The sequence below is a fragment of the Rhea americana genome, unplaced genomic scaffold (genome assembly GCF_003343005.1).
Source record: "Rhea americana isolate MKP2758 unplaced genomic scaffold, rheAme1 scaffold_21, whole genome shotgun sequence".
In the NCBI taxonomy this organism is placed as follows: domain Eukaryota; kingdom Metazoa; phylum Chordata; class Aves; order Rheiformes; family Rheidae; genus Rhea; species Rhea americana.
In genome coordinates this window covers 6332898-6360878 of record NW_028186258.1, presented here as the reverse complement: position 1 = coordinate 6360878, position 27981 = coordinate 6332898, and the positions used below count along the sequence as shown (strand labels likewise).

Sequence of the window (27981 nt, the reverse complement as noted above, 5' to 3'; positions counted from 1 at the left end):
TTTTCTAGTTTGGTGTGTGTGTTTTTTTTTTTTTTTTTTTTTTTAGCATACATGTTCTTAAAATATCAAATTTAATCACTTTACAGGTAACTTAGACACAGGTCTGCTATAAAACAACAACTTGAGTCAACTTGAAGCTACACTGGAAGAGATTAAGCCTGAATTTTGGCAGAAGTTGGCAAAAATGTGTTCAGCAGCAGCTTTTAGCCAGATATCAAGAAGTCTGACAGGATCTGGATTTCTCTACTCCTGCTGTAAACTTCTAGTTAAAAACAACACAAAGTTATTCAAATAAAAATGTCTTTTTGCACATCACTGTAGCATAAGCTGCTTGAGGTTATCATGAAGGATAGTATCCTTGACATCACGGAAAACTAGCCGGATATTTTCTGTGTTAATAGCAGTGGTGAAGTGGTGGTAGAGGGGCTTCTGCTGCTGGTCCCGGCGTTTGGTACGAAAACAATCCACTAGGAATTTTTGGACATCTGTTAAGCAGTGGGGATCCCCTTCGAACTCTGGAAAATAGTCTTTGATGCTCACTTTTTGTACTTTTTCCTCAAGCAAGTCTGTCTTATTTAAGAAGAGAATGATGGAGACGTTGCTGAAAACCCGGTTATTGACTATTGTTTCAAAAATGTTCAGAGACTCTGTAAGGCGATTTGTTTGCCGATCCTCCATAAGCACTTGGTCAAATTCACTTGAGGAAACAAGGAAGAGTATTGATGTGACACTGTCGAAGCATTCAAACCATCGTTTCCGTTCTGACCTTTGGCCACCTACATCAACCATTTTGAAAGGAACATTTTTTATTTCAAAATTGTACTCATGAATCCCTTTTGTAGGTCTTCGTGCCAGCAGAATATCTTGCTGTGATGGAAGATAATCCTAAAAAATAAAATTTAAAGAAAATCAATAAAAATAAAGCAGAGTTTTCTGATTAAGATATAAGTCATGGGCACAGTGTTCACATCCAACTTGCAAGCTAGAGAAAAGTTTGCAAAGGAACAGCATGAAGCTTGGAATAAATATACACATGCATGCATATTTGTATTTTAACAATGAGGTATTCTGAAAAATCTAGAGTCCAAAGCAGGAAACACACAGTATTAAATCAAAACATTTATTCTAGAGAACTCTGGCTTTCTGTTTGCCATATGACAAGCATCCATAAACAACACCAAAAGGTGTACCATCAATTCTTTATGGCAGCTTCCCTCACTCTGAGTTACTTTATGCTTCATTATCCTCTTCCCACAAAGCTGGAAAACACACTAGTTGCCAACACAGGAATACAGCAAATGGGGTCTCAAACAGTTAGGTTCCTGAAATCAATAACCAATGTAGTATCCCATTCTGAATATGGGCACTCAATTCTTCCCACATTCACACGTATATTGTGCAACTGACTCAAAAAAAATAGTAACATGAGTTCTGCTGAGTGAATCATTTTTAATTGACCATGTTAATCACACCAGAAGAGCCAAACCTAACCAACTTGCTGTGTTTGTGCCATGTGTAGCTTTCCTTTTTTGAAAGAGCTGTATCCGTCAAAAAAGTGACTTCTATTTAGCTGTATGCTACCTGCCAGTGTGATTTTGTCCACAACAAACTATGCTGTTAGTAGATCAGAGGAAGAAGCAGACAGCTGAGAACAGTAGCCTTTTTCCAGCAGTGCCATCTAGGAGGGTGCCCGAGACAGCTGTTCCTGAATTTATGCAACATGCTTTTCCCCTCATAATAAAACATGCAATTAAAAAAGTTTCTGTAGTCCTTATATGAACAGCTATCTTCAAAGAAATGTAGATGCTCGTAGGAACAGGCATTCTTATCAGTTTTTGATGGCATAGAATTCAAGACTCAAATTGGGGATTTCTTCATTCTAAGAATTACACTTCCTCATCTGGTCCAGGTTCTTCTGCTATTTAAAAAGTGCATCTGTAACAGACAGCTTGAGCTGAGATTTACAGCTTTGTTGTTCACCTGTTATGAAACTTTCTTACATTTTTCTAGCATTTCTGACATCATCAGAGAGGGTGGTTTAAGTTTCAGAGTTAGAATTTAAGTCTCTTCTCAGCAAATGATCTACTGCTGAAGATTTTCCTTTGACAGTGAGTTATTGAACTTGAAGATTTTTTATAACAACCTGTAAGATCATGGTCCAGAAAAGACTGATTCAACTAATAAGCTTGGGATGGCGGGGGGGGGGGGGGGGGGAGAATGGGGGAAAACTACATGGGAATTCAAATAGTGCATCACATCGTGTTTCTGCAGGTAGAAAACTAGAAGGTTAAAGCACACATAAACTTAATGGAGCTGGCAAACTTTGATCCATCACCATTAAAAAAAMCAATAAAAAAAATCAGAGGTAAGTATAATGATCCAGATCTCCAGATCTTAAAGGATCCTTTTATTTTATTATGCAAGTTTGAAAGTGAAACTAGCTAAAGAGGGACCTTTTTGTCTGAACTTCTGGCCTCTTTATTCAAGTTGCCCAAGATTAAGGCACTGATTTTACCATGGCATGCAACTACAATGCAGCTCTCTGAAGCACAGACTCCCCACCCTGCACTTCTTGCTATAGTAGTAGTACATATGCATAACCTGCACCACCTAAATCCACAGAAGAGTTGAACTACTGAAGTAATACCAAATCCTCTTCAAACTAAGCAGCTTCTATCCTTTTTACTGATGAAAAGCAGCAACTTCTAAAGGTAATAAGACTTTTCTATTTATTACATTTAACTTGTGTCTTTTTTAGCAAATATTGTTAGAAAAGGAGGATTTGAAGTTAATTGAAGTTAATAAAGAAATGACTGTATCAAGTGGCACTGAGTACATGAGAAGGAATTTTGGATAAATCTGAATGTTAACATTTAAGAAAGAGAATGTAACAAGTTAAATCCTTATTTCATCTTTCAAACAGGAATGTGTTTTTTTTATTCAGAAGTTCATCTCAGAGAAGTTATCAGGAAAAAAAACCACACCTTCGGAGAACTCAAGAGTTCTTAAAGTTAAAAAAAAAAAAAGAAAGAAAGAAAAAAGATAAGAGGTTAAGTCATATATTCTTTCAATACTGAAATGAGCATAAAGTAAATTCATTTAGGAGTTGGCCCTGACCATTACTCAGTAAAGCTTTCAAAGACAAGGAGCCTAACCTAGAATTCCTGACAAACTCACTCTTGAGCATTATTACTCATTTAAAATTCTTTCCATGCTTTCAGCCACAAATAAAACCCTTTCAAGGGCTGTGAAAGTCTACATGCACAGATGACCTACCATGTTTTATCCCAGATAATGGCTTCTTTGATGCAACAGTCTGCAATGAGTGCACTGGAAGTGAAGTACTTGGTATAGAGCCATCATTTGACTACAGGAGATTAAATACAACTCCTAAAAAGTGCATTAAAATACTAGGAGATTTCTTGAAGGATGACTTCACTCTCATCTCTCCCATGCACAGATTCTGGGACACTGACAGCTTGCTTCGATAACAATTCTGAATTAGACCCTTTTTCCATTTTTACTGCTAATGCAATTCTTTAAGTGAAATCTTCAGCATTAGGCTAGTATTTTCTCGGGCCAGCACTTGGTAGCATTTTCAAAGTCTTTTTAACACTTTCCTACTGTCACTCTGCCTTTTTCCTGCAAGCACTCCTAAACCCACTCTCTTCTTTGACACTTTCCCCAATCTTCCAAGTTCACTGCTTTCTTTTTTTACCTTTCGGGTTTGCTTTTCCATGCAGCCCCATTTGCCTGTAATCATCCGCTCTTCCCAAGGACACATGTTGACACTGACTCTTAACACAGGACTTGAATTTTCCCTCTACTTTTGTTTTCTTTCCTTAATAGTCTCCTTCCCCAAATTCATTACAGACACTTTTCTTCAAATAGGCAACCTTTGGTTATCAGTAGCTCTGTCAGCTGCCTGGCCAGTAACTTCTCTTCCCTAAACACTGCTACAATCAGCTCCCTTTCAGCAACAGACAGGTGAATCAGAGGTCTATCTGTTTACAAGCAATCCAGCTGCAGGCCAGCCCACTCATATAAGAACTGTTCAGATAAGAACAGTAAAAGACTTATATTAGCACATTAGACAAGTCTTGCATGTATATAAGAATAAGCCAGAAGAACCTATCAGATCTTTCACTCTCAGTAACAAAACAAATTTATGCAGCACTTTCTCCACCAAATACTCAACATTTTCTATGATGGCAGATCTTGAAGAAGCCTCTGCATCTCAACAGCTTCTAGTCCAACTTTAAACCGAAAGTGGTATAATTCCCAACTCATTGATCCAACAGAAGAGCAGATCTTTGGTATTTTGAACAAACTAGTGACTGTCTGGTCTCATGCATTAAGTAAAGAATGAGTCAATCTTTCTGATCGAGAACTTCGAAAGAAAAGCTGCAAAAGTCTATACTTATATGTTCATAAATGTCTTCAAAAGAAGTAGCTATGAGAAATCCACCATTAGCAGCAAATTCAGTTAATTCATTGAAGTGCTAACCATGCTTCTCATGCTATCTCAGACAACCCAAGATCAACCAAAATTCAAAGGCAAAGTAAGTATCGGAATTCAAGCAAAGCACCTGGAAATTGTATGCATCCTACAAGACGATCGCCAGTGCTCTACTTTAGAAACACTGACTGTTCAAAGAATAGACTGGCTCAAAATTAATTTCATTTTTCACTTTAACAGATAAAAAATTAAGTAAGTTGTAACAGCATTCAACTGAAGCAGTTTGGATTCCCACATCCTTTTTTTAACCACCAGCTGGAAATGTCCATGGACAAATTGCCTCCTCGTGACATTCAAGTTAGCTTCCCATTTTAAAAGCACTTTTTCACAGGCTATTTCTGCAATAAAACTAATGAGTATCAACATACAACATCATGCAAGTAGTAAGCAACATTTCTATCAAAAAGGATTCTACAGAAGTTTTAACTTTTTCTAGAGAAAATATTCTATTCTCCACTAGGTTTGTTTATTTTAAAGTAGATATTGCATAAAGGTACCACTGACTTGTATTATTGATTCAATTTATTGATTTTAATTGGGTATTAAAAAAAAAACCAACAAAAGCAGGCATCTTTGAAAAAATCAATTAGATCTGGATTACTGATCCAGGTTGATCAACAAACAGTTTTATATATTGATGCTACAGAACGACTGCTTCAAAAACCCTATCACACAGATAACTGTACAAGCAAGAATGAGCATTTTATTTGTCTTTATCTTAATATTAAAGGGAGCTTTGCAGTGAGTTTTGCTACATACTTACCACACAATGTCTATACGCACACAGTCAGCTACTACTACTCTTTTCAATTCTGTTGATCATGACAGCTCTGTCTGGTTGCACCTAATCTGGACTAATATAACTATTACATCAGATTATATTCCAAGATCAAAATCTTCAGTCAAAACATGATATAAATTCCAAAAATCCAGCCTGACCTGACTCTTAAGGCAGAATGACAGATTCTTGTAAAAACATGCATGAGTTAAATTTGGTACCATAAGCAGGGAGATAAGCAGTACTTTAACAATCTTCTGACTGGACAAGCATTTGTAATTTTTTTTTTTTTTTTTTTTTTTTTTGCTTAATTTCCATAGGAGTTGTATTTGCAGACAGCCTCTTGGCCTTTGCTTTGCCTTGTGTTTGTGACATGTCAGTGACAAACCACTGAGATAATGACACAGGCAAAGTTACTGAAGATAAAGCTAGTAGAACAGCCACTATTTACAGTTCATCTGTTCAAAACCCAATGATCACAAAGACAATTTCAAAATTCACAACTAAAAATAACCAAACCAAAAAACAAACAAACAAAAAAAAAAACTTACTTGTTCTCCAAGTTTATCCAAGTTGTCCAAGAAGTATTTTACAGATTCCCCCTAAAAAACAAAGCAAACAGTTTTTAAATAAGTGGCACACTTGATCCTAATTGTTTATATTAGGAAGTCCAGTTAATTTATCTAAATCTAAATATAATTGTTGCAAGCTTTAATCATCTTTTTTAAAAAAAAATCAGTAATCCTAAGAATACAACTGATTTTTTATTTTTAGGCTGGTATATAGTCAGGCTTTAAAGGCACAGGCAGTCACATTTATTTCGCAATTCTAAACTTAGGAAGAATTTAACTATTATAAACTGTATAGTGTTATGTACATGGACTGCCCATGAAGCACCCACAGAGTCAGACACCTTCACTATGAAAAAGTACATTCAACTCTTCTAGCCATTTGAAGAATCTGCACATACAAGCATTCAGATAGAGACTAATCACTAGAGATCAGCTTGTTTATAACTTCATTGCCAAAAGATCCCACTTCTACAGGTGCTGCACCAGAGCACAGAAAATGTTTAGCAGAAGAGAAAACTGCAACAGATGAAGCTAGAGCATTCTAAAAGACTCTTCTGTCAAAAACCAAGCTGAACATTAACCCCTTATTTTGGGGGTAATGAATCACCTTCCATGCTGCAACACTGCATGTATCTCATCCTCTAATATATGCTTGGATTTGGCAAGTAGCTATCACAGTTCTTAATCCCAATAATGCAGAATTAATATAGGGTTTGTTTTTGAAAGCCTGAACCTCAGTTAACTCTCCAAAACCTTATTAGTGTGCTAGGAATAAAAGGAAAGAGAAACTTTTATAGTGCTGCTGCTGAACCTGAGTTCAGTTGCAATAGTTTAAGATTTTTTGCACCATCTCTCAGAGCGCTTCCTGGTCTAGAGCCAGATTGGTCCAGAAGCAATACAACCATACTAGTATGATGCTGTACCCAAGTTAACAACTGCTGCAACCAGCGGCTTGGCAGGTTTCAGCGCCGCTCACTCGGTCCAGCACAGCGCTGCATGAGTGCAAGCCACAGGAGCAGCACAGCTGGATTCCTGAGTGCAGCACCGCAGCTACCAAACTCAGCTGGATCCGAGCGGCCTCCCTAGCACTCGCTGAGGCAGCTGCACCCACGCTTCTATTTACGTCTACTCCAGATAACATGCCCACAGAAAACGGAGGTTTACAATGTTACATGATTCTGTATTACTGACTTAATTTATTGCAAATGAAGGAAGTACCTTTTAGGATTCTCAGCATCATGGTAGAAACAGAAACATGCTTCCCTTTAAAAGCTCTTAATTACCAAGCTTTATCTGACTTTCTTAATAGTAAATACAGAAAGGAAATCTTCTGCATTCCCACTCAACAGATGAAAGAACAGGAATTCTGGCTAAATTCTCTTGATGAGAAATCCATAAATATATAAAATACGGGCAACTATATCCGAGTCAGAGCAGTGAGCTATGACAGCAGTCGCATCGTGATAAGGATTTTCCCTCACTTAAATTTGAGCTCTTCAGAGTTATGAATCTCCTAATATTAAACTCTGCTGTCTAAGCAGTAGTAGGAAAATTACGTAAAGTAACAGTCCAAAAAGGGTTCCAGCAGATACATAACTCAAGTAGCTTTGCAAGTTTTGCAGGTACTAAGAACAGGCACACAATGAGAGTAGATACCAAACCTTTAAGCATACAATTTGAACATCAACCTTTAATTAGGCAAGACTGAGACTTTCGTTGAAACATGCCTTGTCCCTAACATGCCTTGTGCTTGACACACCTGCAGGGACAGAGTCCAACACAGATCTACTACCTTATTTTACCTTCTATTTGTCTTAACATTGTCTATTTTTTCTCTGGTGACAAACTGCAGCAGCATAACTAACTACTTTAAAGTTTGCTTGGAGCACAGTAGCAACTGTTCATGAAGACTGCATTAAGTATTTTATGACTACATCTTTTTCAGTACTTCAGAAATCCATTCTAATCTCACTCCTGTAAGGAAAGTATAAGGAAGAGAGCATTTCCAGTATACAGAAAAAAAAAAGACACAAAATTTTGATGCACATATTTATCAGAAGCACTTTTGCTTCAAGCTTCCTAACAGAAGAAATCTGTTTTAGGAGGCCTGAAATCTGATCCTAAAACCATTGCATTCAGCTAAAGACAAAATAATGTTTAAGGTTAGACTTAATTTCTTCTTTAGATTCTAGTAGGAGCTGACAAAAACATAGCATTTTGCAAAAATTAGCCAAATTCCAGACTCATCAGCTGTATATATTTATTCTAAAATATCTGGGCCTCAGAGCCTGTAAGTATGTTTATATGTATGTATCTTAATCTTAGCCAGCTCTTTTTATACTACTTATAGTAATGTCTGCATTACTCTGTAAAGCACCGCACGCACTCTGTAAAGCGGCATTAACCCTGCAGTGCTGGAACGCACAAGTTACTGCCTCTCCTTTAAATCCTGGGAGCTTACTGCTACTGCACTAAATTGAGCTGTGCTAGCACACAAATACACCACACCCTGTAAAGGTCACAAAATGACACCAGAAACAGCTTCCCAAAAGAGGGGATTTCCTGCAAACACAAATGTAGAATACATCACATCAGCCTACAGCAACACTAACRCTACAGCCACACATCCAAAAGCAAACTAGTAGTCAAAAAACACACTGAGAAGACKGCTAAAGCTTTTAGGCTGTCATGTATAAAGTCTCACACAGCAGGCAAGTATGACTGTGGGTACTTTGCAACTGAAAATGAGTTAAGCTATAAAGGCACTCACTTACATACATAATACAGCTCATAAAGTAGTGATGTACCAGTTTTCCTCCTCACATCTTCAATTTATTCACTGGGTGATTCCTTTATCAAAATCCACTCAGACAACTGATACGACACACCAAGCAAGTGCTTGTCAACATGACTCAACCTAACGTTATCTTTAAGAATAGAGGTTGTTCAATTACTGACTTTTTCAACTTGCATKCACCGAGAATTTGCAAGAGCTTCAAACTCATCTTTTTCCTTCTTACTCCAGGCATTCCTCTACATTATACAGCTACAAGCCAATGACTTGACCAGAGGTAATTTTCCATCTGACCTGGACATTTCAATGTTAGCAGGCTAAGCATAGCTAACTACAGGCACACTCTTGAATTGTAAACTACTGTGAGCAACAGATCGTTATCAGAACATACGGCTGCAAAACCAAAGAGTTTTGACCCATTTTAAATCAGCTTCAAAAAGGCACCGTTACAAAACAGTCAAGCAAGACTTCTGATCCTTTTTAAAGGTATCACATAATATCATGGGCACACGAGACAGACACGGAAATATCAAATCAAACACTTCATACCATCAGGGAGAACATTAAATTCCAGCAGTTGTTAAAACATAGTAAGAGGATGATCTGTTTGCAGTCCTGGATGACAAAAAACCTGCTAAATCAAAGACAGTATTGTTTTTATGTTAGCCTACTTTTTCATGATATTAGATATAGAATTAGATCCCACATTTTATAAATCAGAGTATTCAGTTGCATTCAACAGACAGTTGTCTGTTGAAATTATAGTATTTCCCTTTAAACTAATTGTAAGTTATTTGGTTTAGAAAAATGAAACTGGGTTTCCCTATCCTGCTGCACTAATCACTGCTGGCTGTGCCTTACTGTAACAACGCAGCAGAAATCTGCGCTAGTATTCCCACTGTGCCACAACGGAGCCATACCAATGACAAATATGATAGGAGCTTGAAAAACTGCAGATCTGCAGCTGTTAAACAGTTCACTGGTTCTGCAATAAATTCCTGTTTAGTGTTCAGACCCATGTGAGCACACATGACAAAAGAAATCAATTAAAGATCTAGTTAAATACATACATATGGTGATAAGCTGAACTTGAGTGTCTCTTCTACCAAGAGGTCCCTGAACAAGTCAGAGCCAGAAAGACCAGATTTACAATTTTACTTTTATGGTTAAAAAGGTTATAAGGCTTTTATTTAAGTCATCAGTAGGGAAAACACACATATACTATTTACAATTATTTTTGAGATCTACTTGCACAGAGTAAAGAATCAACTATTCTCAGACAGATACCCAAAAGCTCATTCAAGCTAAATATAAAGAGATAAAGCTACTGATACATGATGGCCCCTTTAACATAAAGCTGCTAACACATTCACAAAAGATCACATACTATGTAACGTAGCATGCTTCTAGTCAGGTTATATGGAGGTCTTAAACCTAGCTGCAGGTGAATGCTTCCTCCCCCCCCCCCACCTTTTAATGCAGGTGAATTTTTTAAAGACATTTCTACAGTCGAGCAGTTCTGAACTGCAAACCTCTGAAGTGTGGTTTAAGGTTAACAATAATTTGTTTATTACACTACACAGATCACACCATTGAACTTGTCCACTGCCCATTTCCTTGTATTGAAATTAAGGCATAGGTTCAAAGATGCCAATATCAATGATAAATAAAACATAGGCTTAAATACGTTTCTGGTATGCACATTGACATACAGACACTTGAAGCAATAAGCACTGCAATAAAGGTATTTCTTGAACGTAAACCAAAGCAGTAAAATGAATGACTTGCATGCTAGCCTCAAAGACCTTACAGTGTTAAAAGATTGTGCTTTTGCACCTTTATTAYACAATTAAAATAAGCCATATTATCTTAGACTTTAAGAAATCACTTTGATTGCTTGTAGAAGATGCACTTTTTTGTTTAAATGGAACATATACGTCTCAGCTGTGGCCCTTCAACCTCCTCCTGATTCAGAAATGCATGTAAACCACAGGAAGTTGACTGTTAAATAACTTTATTTGTAACTGTCAAGTATTCCATTTTCAGAAAGGTTTGAATCAAAACAGCTCGTGTGCCTCCTGGAGTCTTGGGAACCCTACTGAATAAAGTCAAGCCAAGTTATTTTATTATGAACATACAATTCATTTACAAGTTACAAGAAAACACATCTAAATCACAGTCTTATCAAAGTACTTAGACATTACAACAACAGCTTCCCCTACAACACTGCATTTATTTTTACTTGTCTAGCTCATGCCTGCATAATAAAATATCTTGAAGTTTATGTAATGTATTTTTACAAATACAAAATTACAGCTTGTGTTGGTCATTTACCTATAAGGCAGCAGTGCATTATAACAGCCCATATGTGGGCTTCTGAAGTCCAATAGATTTTTTTTAAAACAAACATAACTCATCATAAAGAAAGATTACTGTCTAAAATATTGCTAGTTAGTGCCCAAAGCAAAGTAACCGCAAAAATACTTTGGGGAAAGAAAAAAAAGACTAGGTGAAATACACAGAGGAACATGTCTTTTAAACTCAGGAAGTGGCACCAATTTATTTGGTTTCCATGAAAACACTGTCAGTAATCAGAATATGATTTGTTGAAACCTTTAACATAGTCAAATTGGTTTTTTTAAGCTCTTTTAAGGGAATATATACAGTACACTTTTCTGCCAATAGCAATAACTAAAGAGAAAAAAATATTAAATAAACATTTAGTCATCTTAAGTTTTAAATAAAGAAATGTACAATTTATCAAACCATCTAAGTCTGGCTGCAAATTCAGCAGAACAGAGGTGACAAGACTTAAGTATCTGAATGAATAAATCAGATATTTAAAGAAAATAAGAGATACAACTTGGTAAATGTAGATTAGAATTACAGAAACCACTAAATATTTTCTCTTCCTGACATTACCCAAATTTCTGGGAAAAGCAAAGCAAAGATTTCATCTCTTAAAGCTAAGCTCTTTCAAAAGCCTAGTTTAGAGCAAGGACAGATGAGAAATCTGTTTTTAGGCTGGTATGAATGCCGAGATTGAAACACAAGGTAAGCCAACTGTGCCACAGGAAAAGCAGCCCTAAAGGGGAAAGACAGGGGAATAACCAGAGTCATTAAAATTCTGCATCTCTACAATACCATAATAATATTTGTGGTACACAACTTCGTTATGTACAGTTTTGGGCATTAGGGGCTTAATCCAGATGAAAACATATTTGGAGATTTTGTTAAAGAATCCAAGATAAAGAATCCCTGACTTTCATTCTCTTGAAGCCCCCCAACACACACAGCTGCTTCAGAACACAACTGACTGTGAATCAACACCGCTACTACCAAAGTTTTACCAGATGTCTTCAAAATCTCAGTAATAAGCATAGAGGTAAACCATGGAGGGATGTTTTAGTCAAATCAAAGCAGATTTCTTAGTGGATTGACAGTCAAGAGCACTAGAACCCTTTGCCCTCCCCAAAACAGTAATGTTCAAAGCATTACATGAAAGAGGCAGATGATTCAGACTACATTTATGCTATKCCTCAAAAATTAGGTACTGATCTCAAATCCAAAATTCTCTTGATTGTTAGACCAGTAAAAGTTGAGCAAAGTCTTATATTCAGATCTTAAATTRGTTCAGTTTCTTTCACTGCCCTCAGATTTGGAGATAAAAAGACCTTGAATCCTTCTCAACTTCCAGGTTTCTACAAATTAATTCTTCTCACCAGTCACTCCTCCCAGTGCTTTCCAATCAGGATTTCTCTTGCAAACATGCCCCAGTCAACAGAAAAGGACAAAACTTTTATCCATTCATAGCTCTAACTTGCTTAAGGAATTGACTTTAAAAGCAAAACAAAAAACCCAAATACTTTTCCTATTTTCTAATAAAAGGTCAACAACTTGTGTGGTATCTGCTGGGAGGGGGGGCTCGACTCAGTTAGCTTCCCAGTTGCCACTCCTCTGCTCTAACACTTGATACAGTTCTTGATTTAAGCAGTGATTTTCTTAGCAATGTTTACAGTAAGAATATACACTAACTCCTTTTAAAAAAGGGTGCTATAGTGTCTAGGGAAGAGTGTCAATGTAAACAACAGTATCCTTTACTTACCAAACTGCAAGTCTGGGTCAAAATATTTGAAGGTGTTCTAATACAAAACATATTTCTTAGAGAAATGAAATATGTTTCTTTCCAAGAGTTAATTATGGCCAAAGTTACGTTAAAAACAACATGAACTGACACCCCCACCAGAACACAGCCGTCCTCATTCACATCAATGCAAGCCTTACTGCTGCCATGTGGCACAATCAGATCAGTGAATTGTTCTGCATTAAAACTAATCCTTCCCTCTCCCTTCCCTAAGGAGAAGGGCAAATTGCTCTAAAATGGCACCATGGTCAACGGAAACATTAATGGAACTACAGCCTTAAGAGAGCTAGAGTGCAGACATCTTATGCCAAGATCAGATGTTTAAGGATCTCCTACTTTACTTCTCTCCAGCTCAAYTCTTTGATAAGTTTTACCTTCAAAAATGGGCAAATAAGGCTTAAACTAAAGGACATAGGGATTAATCACAGTCACTTTTTTAGTAAGACTAGAGGTTTTCAGTTACAGACTACATTTGTTTACAAAGGAGTACAAAATAAGGTTATTCTCCCCCAGTACATGTCACAAATGCGTCACAACGCATCCTACCTCTGCTCAAAACACTATCCTATTTCCTCTTTTCAGCACTTCCTGTGCGCAGCTCTAGTTGTCTTTGGCCTTTTTCAGAGCAATCAGAGCTTCATCACACAGTGTAGAAGAGAAATCTTTCTTGTATTCAGTCAGACAAACTGAGTATCTCTCCTAAAAAAGAAGGGGTGAAGTCTTGATTCAAAAAAGTAATCTATTACAAAAGCCTTTTAGTAGCAGAATAGAATTTGGATTCTGAGTAGCTGAACCCTGTTTGGTGGAGGGCTCTCAATACCATGAAACTRCAAAAAACAAAAGAAAAAAAACAAGAAAAGGAGGAGTTGCACCAAGTTTATTTCATGACTGATATTTTTATCTTGCATAAGAGTGTTAACAGTAAAAGGTGAAGGAGTTTAAGAAGGGTTTTTAACCCAATAATATCCCTTTAATCTATTATCCCCTATTGACTGTGTAATCCAATTAACCCATAATTCTCAAATTGTAGAGAACAAAGGAAGGWGCACAGAGCATGCCGACTGGCACTACCTAACATCATCCAGAAGCTGCTGGATACCCAGGAGCATCTGCTACATCTGCCATACCCAAACAGCTGCGAATGGAAAGGCGACTCGGTCAAGCTACATGCAAGTGATTCTAATACTAAACACCCCAAATAAAGCTCTAGCATCAATTTTTTCTCCAGCATGTGCTAAACTCAGTTTTGTACTAGCCTTCAAATTGCTTAACAAATTTGCTCCAATTAGTAAAKCATTTCCATGATTTCAGACTTAACAAGCTATCCCGGGGCAGGTTTAGCTCAGTTGGTCAGAGCATGGTGCTGCTAATGCCAAGGTTGTGGCTTCAATCCCTGTATGGTCTACGCTGAGGGCTGGACTAGATGATTTCCAGAGGTCCCTTCCAACCTTACCATTCTATGATTCCATGATCCCAAATAACCCAATAAGGACACTATCTAGTACTAAGCAGAACTTAACCTACACACTAACAGGCTACAGAGAAAATTGTTCCAGTTCAGAACTACTTTTCTAAGAAGCAAACAATCCAGTATTTTTCTTTAGCTAGAATACTCCTCTGTTGCCATGCCCTAACCAAAACTTGCTCAAAAACATGCAAATTCAAAACAGCTTTTAGGCAAGGTCAGGAATGGCTTGCTATTAAACCATACAAAACTACAGCTTCTTCCATGCAAGACACCCAGTTATCCTATTTCCAACCAACTCTGAAAGACTACCTGAAATCAGAATGCATCCTATTCCTTTAGAAAATGAGAATTTTAAGAAGCTCTAAGTGGTTCTGGGTTGTACAAAGTGATATGCTGCTTGTATAATTCAGAAGCAAAATCCAGGAAACTATTGCTCCTGAGACAATCCCCCATCCAAATTAAAAATTCTAGAAATACACAGCATTTATACTGAAGTGACATAGAGCCTTAAGATCACTGTTCTAAAGTATGAAGCAGACCCTGAAGTATGCTACAGCCTCCTTCAGAGATCAAAGCCAGGTTAAATACAATAATTGACATACAGGACACATTCCGCAAAGCCAGAACATCTAGAGAAGATGCTTCTATTTGTCAAAACCTCAGTAGAAAATAATCAATGAAAGCAAGTTAGGATATGCCGTCCAGAAGATCAGCTACAGTTTTGCTTCAAAGGTTTATTCCCCCTCCCCCTTCTCTCCCTCACAAGAATTTATCCCCAAATCCCTCTTCCAGATAGTTTACTTTAGGAAAGACACTGAATGGTACTTTGCAAAAGATTTTCAAAATTTCATCGATTTCAGGTCATAGCACATACAGAGACCTAGCAGAAATCATATGAAAACATGCACTGACCAAAATGAAACAGCCACCTCCCAATTACTATTTACACTCTGAGAAGCATCTATATAAACTTCAGATGTTTTGCACACAAAACAGACTGAAACCAGACTGTAAACATTTGCTCTTCTTTCAGTGCACTGACCCACTGGCTCCATGACTTCATATGTTTGCAACTTAAACTGCATTTAATTTAACACTGAAGCAGCAGTGAGTCTGCAAATCTGCCATCCATCATTTAGAATTTTACTTGCTTCCAAGTTGTACAAGACTGGCAAAGGCTCCTAAAAACATGACAAATATTTGGCATGTAAAAACTTATCAGTACTACAATTTGTTGAATTGAATTTTAAGACACTTGAAAAGCCTATTATATATTTTGTAAACTAAACCACAGCCTTTCTAAAGTAGAAGCCTACAACTAGATACCAATGTGCACACAGTGAAATATCCCTAGGATTCTGTTTTATAACATGCATTTGGTTCCCATTTTAGGCTCATGAGAAATCCAGATGACCAAATGCTTTTTAGTTCCTTCCTCTAAGTCACTGACTCAATTAGCAGAATCCATTTCAGTTAAATTCTGCTATTTCTGTTTGCAAACAGTGCTAAACCAGCAGAACTAAATATTTGTGATATACTAAAATATCGTCTCTTGTTACAAGCTATCTGATGAGATTCAATGATAAAATCACTAAGTCTTGTGGAAGATCTGCATGCATTGTTAGATGAGTGTTTGTTTCTTTAAGAAGTTGTAGAAGCTGTGTCTAAGGCACTGAACRTAACAGTAACTTGAGTCCAGAACACGCTCTGAAAAGAACCAAAATCCAAGAGGAAGCAAACACTTCACATCACTTGTAGCTTAATTTCTAATAAGAAATTCTATAGGGGTAACTGTATAACTGTTTCCTACTGAAAACAGTCAAAGGTCCAAACACAATCTACATGTAAAATATTTAGTAGCTCACCCTGCAAACCCCTGTAGAATACCTCAGATTACTGCAGATGCCAGTGCACTGCATTTCCTTGTTTGGAATTTCTGCATCCTTTTCTATTTGGTCACTCACAGATGATCAAAATGTCATGTGTCCAGTGAGAAGTGCTTCTAGGTGGTCTGCTGAGACTCCAGTCAGTTTGTTTAAAATGATTTATCTGGCATCATTAAACAAAGGATAAAGACACAGAAACTTATGTGTGACTGTGTGATTATACTTTCTTGTATGCATCTTTCACAAAAAAAGGGGAGGTCTCTTCAGTTCTTTGGATAAGTCTCTACACAGGCACATGACGATCCAGTTATTTTAACAAAGGAGACTATTATAAATCCTGGAAAAATATTTAAGACATGAATGATCATGACAGTATGATACATGGTACAATAAGCACTGTGGAAGGTGGCACACTGTCTCTTCCAGTAATTTTAGCCTGACAACCTAAGCTGTGGTGACAAAGAACTCTGGGTTTTTTCTACATTTAAAATTCCTTAGCTTTTCCATGCATTGGTTCTAATGTTTATCATTAATGCAGACATGCAAGTGAAGAAGATCAGGTCTTGAATAATCCCAGTATTCCAGCAGCTAACATAGCCTCTCTATATATGWTTATAAGCATTTTCCTTAGTCACCATTTAAATTTACCCTAGGAAACAATTTTGTTTGTAGAGAACATGGATAAACTGTCAGCCTTTTTATTATTTAAGCATTTTTCTTTGGATTGAGTACATTTGTTGACTGGTGTTGCTGAGTGGACTAACGCTGTCTTCTAAGACCCATTTATTCACCTTTAACATACTATAGGACAAAGCTTTGTGTTCCAGAGTAATGCAAAGTACCATAACACATTCGATGTCAACCAGATTCCATAGCACTGCCTGTGATATAAGTTCTGTTCTGACAAAAGGGCAAGCTCTGCACCTTCTTTATTTCTGGACTGATTTACGGTAAATTCAAGTACTTAAAGAGTGCTAGTAAGCACAACACTAATAGAATAAAGTGCAACTGACTTCTCACTATATATAAAACAAGTACAGCTATTCTATTGCTCTTCTTGTTTAGTAGTCAGCTGTAGTTATGTTTTCGCACATTTTCTTTGGCAACTTCCTGAGCTACCACAAGCTAAAGCTTCCTACCACTTTTGCTGGTTCTGTATAAGAACTATAGCATGAACACAGAACGTTTTAAATAGCATTCATCACAAGCTGAAGTTCACGCCAGTAACTGCCAAAACACAGCCATCCAAATACAATTTGAGTGGAATATGTCCTCCGTGAGAGCAAACTTAACCAGCCTCTAAGGCTGAAATCCTGTTACAGTAGGTTTAAATTAAGGAACAACAGCACAAATCAACACTGCCCCTAGCACTCCACCTTAATCCTAAAGGACGCCATTATTTGCATATGAAAGAGAACATTCCATATTCTTTGCCTGAGGTGCAAAATTAATTTCACCTGTATAGATGGAACATCACAGCTGCATTCATACCACGTGTTTTACCAGCATGGAGATTTGCTGACAGCTATGAATACTAGAACTTTGTAGTGTAGATTGGGCTTATATTTAGTAAGTCATTTCTAGACAGACAGAGAACAAGTCCTAGCCATTGCTACATTTTAACTGTGCGAAACAATGTAAGAGACAGTGCTACAGGTATTAACATGTAGCATCTTGCAGGCTAGCACCCAATAAGGAAATCAGCTTTTTGTACCAAGATCTCATGTTACATTGTAAGCAGCAAAAGGCAAAAAAAAGCTTATCTAACCTATTTGCACCAATTAAGAAAAAAATCACAAGAACAGGCTCACTATGAACTACAGTCAGTTCAAGAGGTGTGAAAGGCTGAGAAAGTCTCTTCCTCTGACTGAGCTCTTTAGGAGCTGCAGACATGCACAGCACATTCAAAAGGGCACTTATATTTTAATTGTACTGTTCCTTTTAGTAAGGCTCACATAGGTACAGAAACCAGATTTTTGGAAGAAGTATGATATCACCTTTTAGTCTTCTGCAATAAAACATTTAAGGAAACTAAGGCACATGCTGATCAACACTACATAGCTTCTTCAAGACAAAATGTGGGTAAGAACTCAGTGCTCTGCTCCCGCATTATATTGTGAATCAGTATTTTAAAGGAAGTGGTTCTCCATAAAGATATTTGGAACAAGTTYGAATTAAGAGTTCCATCCTCAGAGCTTTTACATGGACAAGTTATGTTTGTACAAGCTAAATATATCTCACAATCCTTCAAAAAGTTGCTAGTGTTCTCAGTCAGAAGACAACTCAATGTGCTTCTATTTGGCATGCACATGTGGGAATAACATGTCCACATCAAGACAGCGTCCATATAAAGACCCCTCAGTCTAGAGCCACATCTGCACTTAAAGCTAGTAACAATAGAAAAAGATACTCCATTGGAGCAGTTGTTATATCCACTGCACCAAATACATTGTCAAGATTACAGAATCAGTAMGGTTGGAAGGGACCTCTGGAGATCATCTAGCCCAACCTCCCTGCTCAGCAGGGTCACCTACAGCATGTTAGATAGGGTTGCATCCAGGCRGGCCTTGAAGATCTCCAGAGAAGGAGACTCCACCACCTCTCTGGGCAACCTCTTCCAGTGCTCCATCACTCTCATAGTGAAGAAATTCCCCCTCACATTCAGGCGGAACTTCCTGTGCTTCAGTTTCTGCCCACTGCCTCTTGTCCTGTCACATGGGGCAACTGAAAAGAGTTTGGCCCCGTCCCCCTTGACACCCTCCCTTCAGGTACTTGTACACACTGATAATATCCCCCCTCAGTCTCCTCTTCCCCAGGCTGAAGAGGCCCAGCTCTCGCAGCTGTTCCTCGTAGGGCAGGTGCTCCAGCCCTCTGATCATCCTTGTAGCCGTACGCTGGACTCTCTCCAGTAGCTCCATGTCTCTCTTGTACTGGGGAACCCAGAACTGGACCCAGTACTCGAGATGAGGCCTCATCAGGGCTGAGTAGAGGGGCAGGATCACATCCCTTGACCTGCTGGCAACACTCTTCCTAATGCACCCCAGGATACCACTGGCCTTCCTGGCCACAAGGGCACATTGCTGGCTCATGGTCAACTTGTCATCCACCAGCACTCCCAGGTCCTTCTCTGCAGAGCTGCTCTCCAGAAGGTCAGCCCCCAGCTTGGACTGGTGCCTGGGGTTATTTTTCCCTAGGCGCAGGACTCCGCACTTGCCCTTGTTGAACCTCATGAGGCCCCCTTCCGCTCAACTCTCCAGCCTGTCCAGGTCTCCCTGAACGGCAGCACAGCTCTCAGGTGTATCGGCCACTCCTCCCAGCTTGGTACCATCAGCAAACTTGCTGAGGAGGCACTCTGTCCCCTCATCCAGGTCAAGATGCAGTCTAACAACCACAGTCAGCACTCCATTTTGTGAGCAGAGACAAAGGTTGTATCAAATTTGCTTTTAAACCTGCAAGGTAAACTACCGGGGGTAAAGGTGAATCTATTTTCTGCACGTTTTGGGGAGGGAGGTATGAGGGGAGGAGGAAGGGACGATGTTCTTCAGGGAAAATAGACCAGCTTATACTACAATGGGCAACACTAGACCAATGTTCTCCAAAACACTTCAGTATTTTACAGCTAAAAAGAAAAGTTAACAGGCTGGAAGAGAACAACACTGGAAAGGGGAAGAAGGCAATCCCAGACAGTAACTCAGACACTGACATAGAAAAATCAAATCACAATCTGGAAAATTCAAAAATCAGCACTTAGTGTTAAATTAGTGTTAAAACTTAGCATTAAGTTAGTATAATGGTTCATTTGAGGATAATCTAGATCAATTAGAGTATTGTGGTAAATCACCATTACCAAAGCACTAGTATACACATTGAAAGTTTTCTGGCCACAAACCAAGAAAAAGGAAACTCAAGCCTCCTTGTTGTTTAAGTCTAGTGTTAATGTCTATTAATAGCCTTATTAATATGAATTTAAAGTCAACATAATCTTGCCTATGAGGAAAGAAAACCAGTAAATTCAAGAACTCCAAGCCTTTTTTAAAGATCTTAAAGAYCCATTTGCAAACAGAAATTTGTAGGGCATTCTTCCTTCCAGTTACAGCAACAATCCTGGATAAATCACTTTCACTTAAAGTAAAACCAAGAGATGGCAAATGGTGCTCTAACCTTTCCAAGGTGATTTTTTTTTTCTTTAAACAAGTCATGCTCACTGTACCGTGCCATCCCATCATTTGATGTTTGGTACACCTATTAGCCGGGGAAAGAGGAGAAAATAATTCATACTTACATACAAAGCAGTAGTAGTTATTTTACACAGAAATTTAAGAAATAATCAGTGTAATCACAACGTTGTAGTTAAATGCAGCAATTCAGAAATTAAATGAATACATGCCCAGACAGAAAATGTATGCATTTACAGAAATATCGGGTGATTAGATCTCATGTCCTTAACGAAGAAGATTCTTACAACCATCTAAGAAATTTTTTACCGAGAGTTTATGCACTTATGTATGCCTCAATATACATGTCAAGCAGAACTAAACACCCAGTCCCAGAAGTAACAGGAGGTCTGGGAAAGGGAGGAGGGAATACATCTTTACCCCACAAATCAGTAGTTCTGGGAGCATTACAGAAGATGACTACTGAAAGGAATACTAACATTCCAGAGGCCACAAGCTGCTGAAAGGCTCTTGAAGTTCAGTGTCACAAATGCGGTTGATAAAGGTTGATACCCTTAATGAATCACAGATAAGAGACTCGATATTTTTTCAGGTTCTATGTTGACTTCAGACAGAGAGGCTGAATATTGACCTTGCAGCTGTTTCATAATACGGGCATCCACACTTCAGAAAGAAGATGACATTAACATCTGGCAGCCTAGTTTGGCTTCAAATCATCTACCTTCTTGGGATCACTATGGCATAGTCAGGCACATTCCAAGGAACTGTTACCTCTGGACCTGAAAGAATAGTAAATTTTGCTGACCCTTTGCAGTGGCCATTTGAGGGTTGCTTCTTTCCAGTAGTAGTAGTGATTTAGTGTTCTCTTATGTACAATAGCCTCATCAATATTCAGAAAGAGAACCCAGAAAAGCTCAACAAGAATAAAAGATAAAATAAAATTTTACAGTAAACTGAACAACATTCTCAAAAAGTGCTACTCTACAACAGAAAATGCTACAGAGAAACTGCGGCAAAACTAACAGTAGAATTTCAAGTTGAACACGCCTTTTCCTGTCTTCTATAATCTGATCTAGCACTTGCAAACATGCCACAAAAGTAAACAGGATCCAGAGGTAAACGTATATCCAATCATCCTTACTGTACTTCATATCTACTTTAACAGCAGTTCTATGCAAATGCTGACAGAGTACAATGACCAATGATAGTGTCATCCCTATCTCCATATACTGAAGGCTCAAGGCATAAAAAAAGCAATTAGTGTAATTCACAAGAAGGGTAAGTGTCTATCTGAAGACCAACAAATGCTGGTGGCAAACATCTTAAATCACATCAAAATTACCTTTACCAAGAATAATCCTTTAATATACTCAAAGTTTATGGTGCATCTGAACAATTTAGCTCTCACTCCACTTGTTCATTGTTGAGGACACCAGAGACTCTTAAGATATGATTTCAAAAGTGCTTCTCTAGCATTCGAGGAGCAAATTCAAAGGTAACATACTGATGTGAGTGGCCGCATACAAAAGTACTCTTACACMGAAAAACCTTCCTCAGCATTACTACACATGCAGCTCTAGCACTAGACACTTTCTCAACCACCAGTGCCTCAAAGCAATCTCAACARTAACAGTAAACCTTTACGATCCTGTTAAATTAATATTTCACAAGAACAAACATAAGAGCTAGGAAAACTCCAGTTAAATCATTAGATATTCTTCACAATTTATAGAAGTATTCCTGCTTTCCTTCTCACTCATTTAAATGTACGTTTCCTTCCYACTCCTCCATATAAAGCAATACAAATTTCACTCCAGCGTTCAAGCATCAACCTTCCGATTCACTGCAATACTGACTTGCTGTTGTGTTGAAATAAACCGTTGGTATGTATAGTACGGAATCAAGAAAATGGCTTTGTTTATCCAAGTCATTACAGAAGATTAGAGTGGGAAATGTGACATGTTAATTATCTGACAGAGTGTTAAGGTGATACAGACTACTTCTACAATTAATGCATGCTACTGACCTGACCAGACGCCACAGAACAGCTCAATGGAGATGAAGCTTGAAGAATAACTAGAATGCTAATATAACTTACAGGAACTGACTAAGCAATGAAGAAAAAAAAAACTCGAAATCCAGAGTTAACAATGTTAGTTGAATTATCACTTGAACAACTGTTTTATAATAAATTTGAGGGATAACATTAACAAAAAAATACTGAAGTGCCATATACTGTATTAAGCTGTAATTAGCTCTTTCCAGTTTCAAAGCAATATAAAGGTGTAAACTAATGAATTTACTTAAAAATTATTGGGTTACTGGCCAGAAGGCTTTTTTTAATACTTAGGGAAGTAGAAGAAATCGGCTATCTCCATGACCAGTTAAATTAACAAAAAGAGGAAGGACAGTCTAGCRAACAAGGCATGGAAATGCTGATTTCTAATTCCATTAAGATAGAACTAAGTTTTGGGTTTCCCCATTATATTGCTATAAAAAGACTGCATTGTTTCTTTAGGCTCCTGGTATCGTTTCTGCCGTTATGAGTGAAAGATGATGGAGGAAAACAGAAGAAGGGGAAAAAAGCAAGAACAGCTCAATAATCTCTTAAAAATGCACTTACACATGCACCTCTGAATTTACATTCTTATTATATATGAATGGGAACTTTAATCTCAGTCTCGCTCTCTCTATACTTGCTATCTGTTTAAACTACAAACAGCTTAGAACTGCACATGCTTGTTTCCTCTCCTCTACTACTGTAAGATAAGTTTTGATGCTTTCTTATCTGTCACTGCTATGTTCTTCATTTACTCACTCCTACCTTTGTCCCAAAACGTCCTATTCCCATTATAAATGGTACTTTCCCAGCCCTCTTAATGAGCCAAGTTTCAGTGCAATGTCAAACTCAGCTGAAGGAAAAAAAAAAGTTAAACCCACTAGATAGTCTGAAAATAAGTTAGATCAGATACAGTCAAACAATACTCTTCTACCATGCTCAGTCCCAATACTAYGTGCTTCTTTCCTCTACTCTTCCTTTTTTCCTACTCACTTTATTATTCTACCACTGATACCTCCCTTTCATTTTTTTGCCACATGCAGTTGAATTAGAAGTAGAAAAGTATTTTCCTATCCTCCACATTTTACAACACTAACAATTTTTAATCTTTAATCTTTATGTCAAGAGTCAACACCCAACACTACCAAACTGTCGATTTCTCTTTCAATTCCCCCATTCTCCCTCCTACTGACTTGGATACGCCTGTACCTCCCTTCTTAAYAGATTTGTATCTTCCTTCATATTATACTACAGTTCTTACACAACTTAAGTTCTCAGAACACATTTTCACAAAGCCTGTCAGCAGATACAGCAAAAACATATACTCTTTCAGAGCGTTCCACTATTCCCTCGTCCACATTGAGCTCTACCATAACTTAAACTGGAGGCTTACTGAGGTAGCAACCAAGACTTCACGCTTGACTAGCACTGATCACACTGACTGCACTCGATACAATGACATCATTCAACTTCCCCTCCCCCCCCCTTTTATTAAAAAAAAAGAAAAGTTTACAACTTGGCATGAATATCTTGGGCTAGAATTTTGAAAAAAAATAGGAAATAAAGCAATAGAAGTATAAATAAAGCAGTTAAGTACTGTCATACTATTCAATTTTATAAATAAGTTAACTATTAAGAGCTCTTTTAAAAATACTCTCAAGGTCAACCTAAAGCATAATGYGATACAGACATAGCTTCACAGAGAAGATAGTACAGATTTGGGGACTGCTAAAAGAAAGCAATCTTTTTCTGGCAGATTTCAGAAGAACACATATACCTCAAATCCTACTCAAAGTGAAACTCTGCACATGCTTCAGTTATGGAAAGAACCTACTGGTCAGAGACTCAAAATGACAGAAGCAGCAAAGGAAAAGAGAGCTATTCAGCCTGCAGTCACTAAACATGCTTAATAAAAGACAATTTTATTTAACAGATTTTAAAATATATTATCCCATCACAGTAATTACATCAATAAGATTCACATCTGCACCAGAGGAAGATCTTGAATTTAGTAGAACAGTTACTCCTTTATGATCATTTTGAAGGCAAAACTCTGTTTTAATACAATTTCTTTAACATCCAACTGTACTGTCTAACAGAAAAAGCCACAGGTCTCGTTGGAGACGCACACTAATATAAAGAGCCACAGGTCTCACTGGAAACTTATTTACACAGCACAGAACTAGGCTGGGCAGTTGATAGGCTACTTGAGCACTTGCCCRTTCTACATTCTCTAGAAGACATTCCAGGATTAGGCCAATACATATTTATAACGAGTATTTACACAACCTATTTAAGTCAGTGTATGATTACACACTTGTTCATAATAGCTCAATAGGAGACACCATCACCTTTTGTTTAGATTCACGCTAGTATAAAGGTTATTTTTAAGACATTAAAACATAAAGCCACTTAGGTTTAATAGTTCTGCAAGAACAGAACATCAGATTTAGTCTTTTTTAAGGTTCTCAAACTGTCCCATCCCTAAAAAGCTCTTAAATTGGCATTTTACTGTGCAAGTCTACAAATTAATAAACAGCAAGTGTAATATAGTCTTCCTCTCCTTTTGCAGCATTAACATAGAAATTGAGTGACGGGATGGTTTAACCTCCAGCTCAAGAGTCAAAACATGTTTCCTTTTTCTTTCCAAATCCACCACTGAACAGTATTTATTCCATCTTCAGCTGAAAACTTCAGTATAACAAAAATCTCATTACATGAGAATTAACATACACGTTTAAATTTAAACAGGAAGTATACACAGGGAATGCTTGCAAGATAGTTCAAATTGGAATTGAGAAGGGAGTGGTTTTTAAATTCTTCTAATTAACCCATGCATATCTTTTCTTAAAATCACAATAGTATTAAACCTTTCTTTATTGCAAACCATTTTTTAATGCCAATATGCTATCTAACAAAGGGTATTTGGTAAAAACACTGCACAGATTCTGATCTTCCATTCCTACCTTTACTACAAGAACTAAAAACTCTCAGTTCTTTCACATACGAAATGAGGAAAACTGTGTCAGAAGCTCTTTACTATTCTTGGTTTAAAAACAGAAAAAAGGAGTTAAACACATCTGTTTACAATATTATAGTGTAACACTCTACCATTCAAATACACTTAACATCCATAAGGAGGCTGCTTTATCAGTGTTTCAGTGAAAAGCAATATAGGAACAAGACATCACACACACAACTCAAAACATTAAAATACAAATCTTACCAGCTGGAATTCTCTGCGCCTGTCATATGCATGCTGGATACCACTATCTGCCCACAAGGCTCTGATGGCTGGAAGGTACTGTAAAAAAACTGCCGTCTCCACCATTCCTTGCACCACTGCGACTGACCGCGTATCAAAAGCCATCATCGTGTCTCCATTACTCTGGTTGGCAGGATCTCCCCAAGGAATATGAAGTTTCTCTCTGGCATCTACGAGGACTCTCACACCTTTAACAACATGAAAGAGCACCACAATTAGAATTTCTCAGCATCTACTATTTCACTAGCCTACAAGTCTTTACAGACTTGAACAACGCACTTACTCTGTGTGCAGCTGAAGTTCAACAGGACTAACCACACAGTAAGAAATAGAGAAATTTCTGCAAAATTGACTCAAAGCATTAAATTTTTAAGTAGCATCTATTTTTAAGATAGGTATTTGCTATCAAAAAAAAAAACACAGCTCAGATCATGCATATGATATACATAGTACAACTCTTGCAGAAGTGCTTCTTTTAGTGAGTAAATCCTCAATCTGTGCTACCAATAAAACTTTTCTACAGATATTTACACATTTTTTCTGATCTCCAAAATCATTTCTGGCTGTTACATTTGCCTAGGAGGAATATGAGACAAATTAAGCATGTTTAAAAGCTCGTTTTATAATATATTAAGCTATCTGATGTCTTATTTTAGGGTTTTCTAATCCTTGTATTCTAATGAACTTGGTATATACTTATATCTACTTGTAGAGAGCAGCCACTGCTACTAATGTTTTTAGAGATACGCAGGCAACACTGACTAAAATCACAACATCCAATTTTTTTTCAGCGCATAAGCTGTAAAAAAAGTGCTGAAGGAATTTTATGCTAAAGACTCTCTCTCTTTTTTTCCCTTGCTATAATACACATTCTCTAGTAGAAGCTGAACATTTTAAACCTATTTTACATAAGACTTCCCAAAAAAAAAAAGGCAAAACAAAACAAATCTGTGCCAATGCTGATAATGCAAATATGCAAATACAAGGAAATAAATTCTGGTACTAGATTTAATGATGGTGAAAAAGAATAAAAAGAAAACTCGAGAAGAAAGAATAAGCAACCGTGAAGGCATGGGAGAGGCATAAGGAATTGAGACGCACTAACAACTGGCTCTATAACAACATGCTTGTTCAATACCTTCAGTACCATCTTTTCAAGATTCATTGTCTTTCCATAATTTTTCCATATGTCAAAACCAGTGATTGCAGGAAAGTAGCTACAAAAGAAGATTTGCAGTTCTTGCAAAGTTCTAGGCTTCCACAGAGTAAAAGTTACCTGACTTTATTAATAAACTACAATAAGGTCAACATACCTGCCCATCATTTCTACTGCCATGTTGTTTTATAGTCTTATCAGGCTTAGTTTTCTAAAACGGTTGAGTTTAGGAGAGAAAATACCCACGCCACCCCCTCAAGAAGGGGGTCGAGGTCTTACAGCGACTTCGCTCTTTTGAGAGACTTCGCTAAGGCCTTCCTTATCCAGCTACACGGCAGAKCGCGACTCGGGAAGTCAGAGGAGCGAAGGCAGCGGTGGGGTGGGGAGGGAGAGGAGAGGGCAAGGGAGGATGACAGCGGGGAAGGCAGGGGCCCGCTCCCCGGCCATGCGCGGCGATCCCAGCGCCCAGGTGCGCGCTCTCCCCGCCCGCCGCCAGGAAACGCCGAGGCCAGGCCTCGCCGCCGCCCGCACCCGGGCCGCGCACACCCCCCTTCCCCGGCCCCACACAACCCCCCCTCCCCCGGCCCCACACACCCTGCCCGGCCCCACACAACCCCCCTCCTCCCCGGCCCCACACAAACCCCCTCCTCTTTCGCCTCACCGCCGCCTCCTCCTGCCCCCTGCCCCGGCTCGCGGCCCCGCCGCCCTCACGCACCCTTGATCACGTTGCTGTAGATGGTGGCGCGGAACTCCTCGCGGGCCGCCCGGTCCCAGTCCTGCCCGTGGATGATCCGCATCTGCTTGAGGAAGGTGGACTTGCCGCTCTCGCCSGCGCCCAGCAGCAGGATCTTGACGAGGCGCTTCACGTAGGTCTTCTCGCGGTTGAGGCACTTGTCGATCTCCTTGGACTTGCGCTGCTGCTCGGCCTCGCCGCTGGTGAGCAGGCAGCCGGGAAAGCAGCCCGACAGCACGGAGCGCGACGGCAGGAAGTCCGCCATCTTAGCGAGCACTGCCAGCGAGGGGAGCGGCCGCCCGGCGCGGCCCGCAGCAGCCCGCTCTCTGCGCGCGCGCGCATGCGCGGCCGCCGCCGCCGCCCCGCCCGCCACGTGACACCTCCCCCCCCACACCCCCCGGGCCGCGCACGCCCTCTCACGTGACCGCGGCC

At 38.6% G+C, this 27981-nt stretch overlaps 1 protein-coding gene across 2 annotated transcripts; it reads right to left on the bottom strand.

The window, feature by feature from the left end:
* GNA13 (G protein subunit alpha 13) lies at positions 1-27914 on the bottom strand. Of its 2 annotated transcripts, XM_085304726.1 has the most exons (5): positions 27532-27914; positions 25622-25848; positions 20323-20403; positions 5849-5899; positions 1-885 (listed from the first exon to the last, which is right to left on the bottom strand). In XM_085304726.1, exons 1-5 carry the CDS (start codon positions 27812-27814, stop codon positions 313-315), a joined length of 1215 nt encoding a protein of 404 aa, XP_085160852.1. In that variant the 5' UTR covers positions 27815-27914; the 3' UTR covers positions 1-312. The 2 variants fall into 2 exon arrangements, with proteins under 2 accessions (XP_085160852.1, XP_085160853.1); XM_085304727.1 differs by lacking the exon at positions 20323-20403 and having other exon boundaries at positions 27532-27912.
* Between the last annotated feature and the right edge of the window lie 67 nt (positions 27915-27981).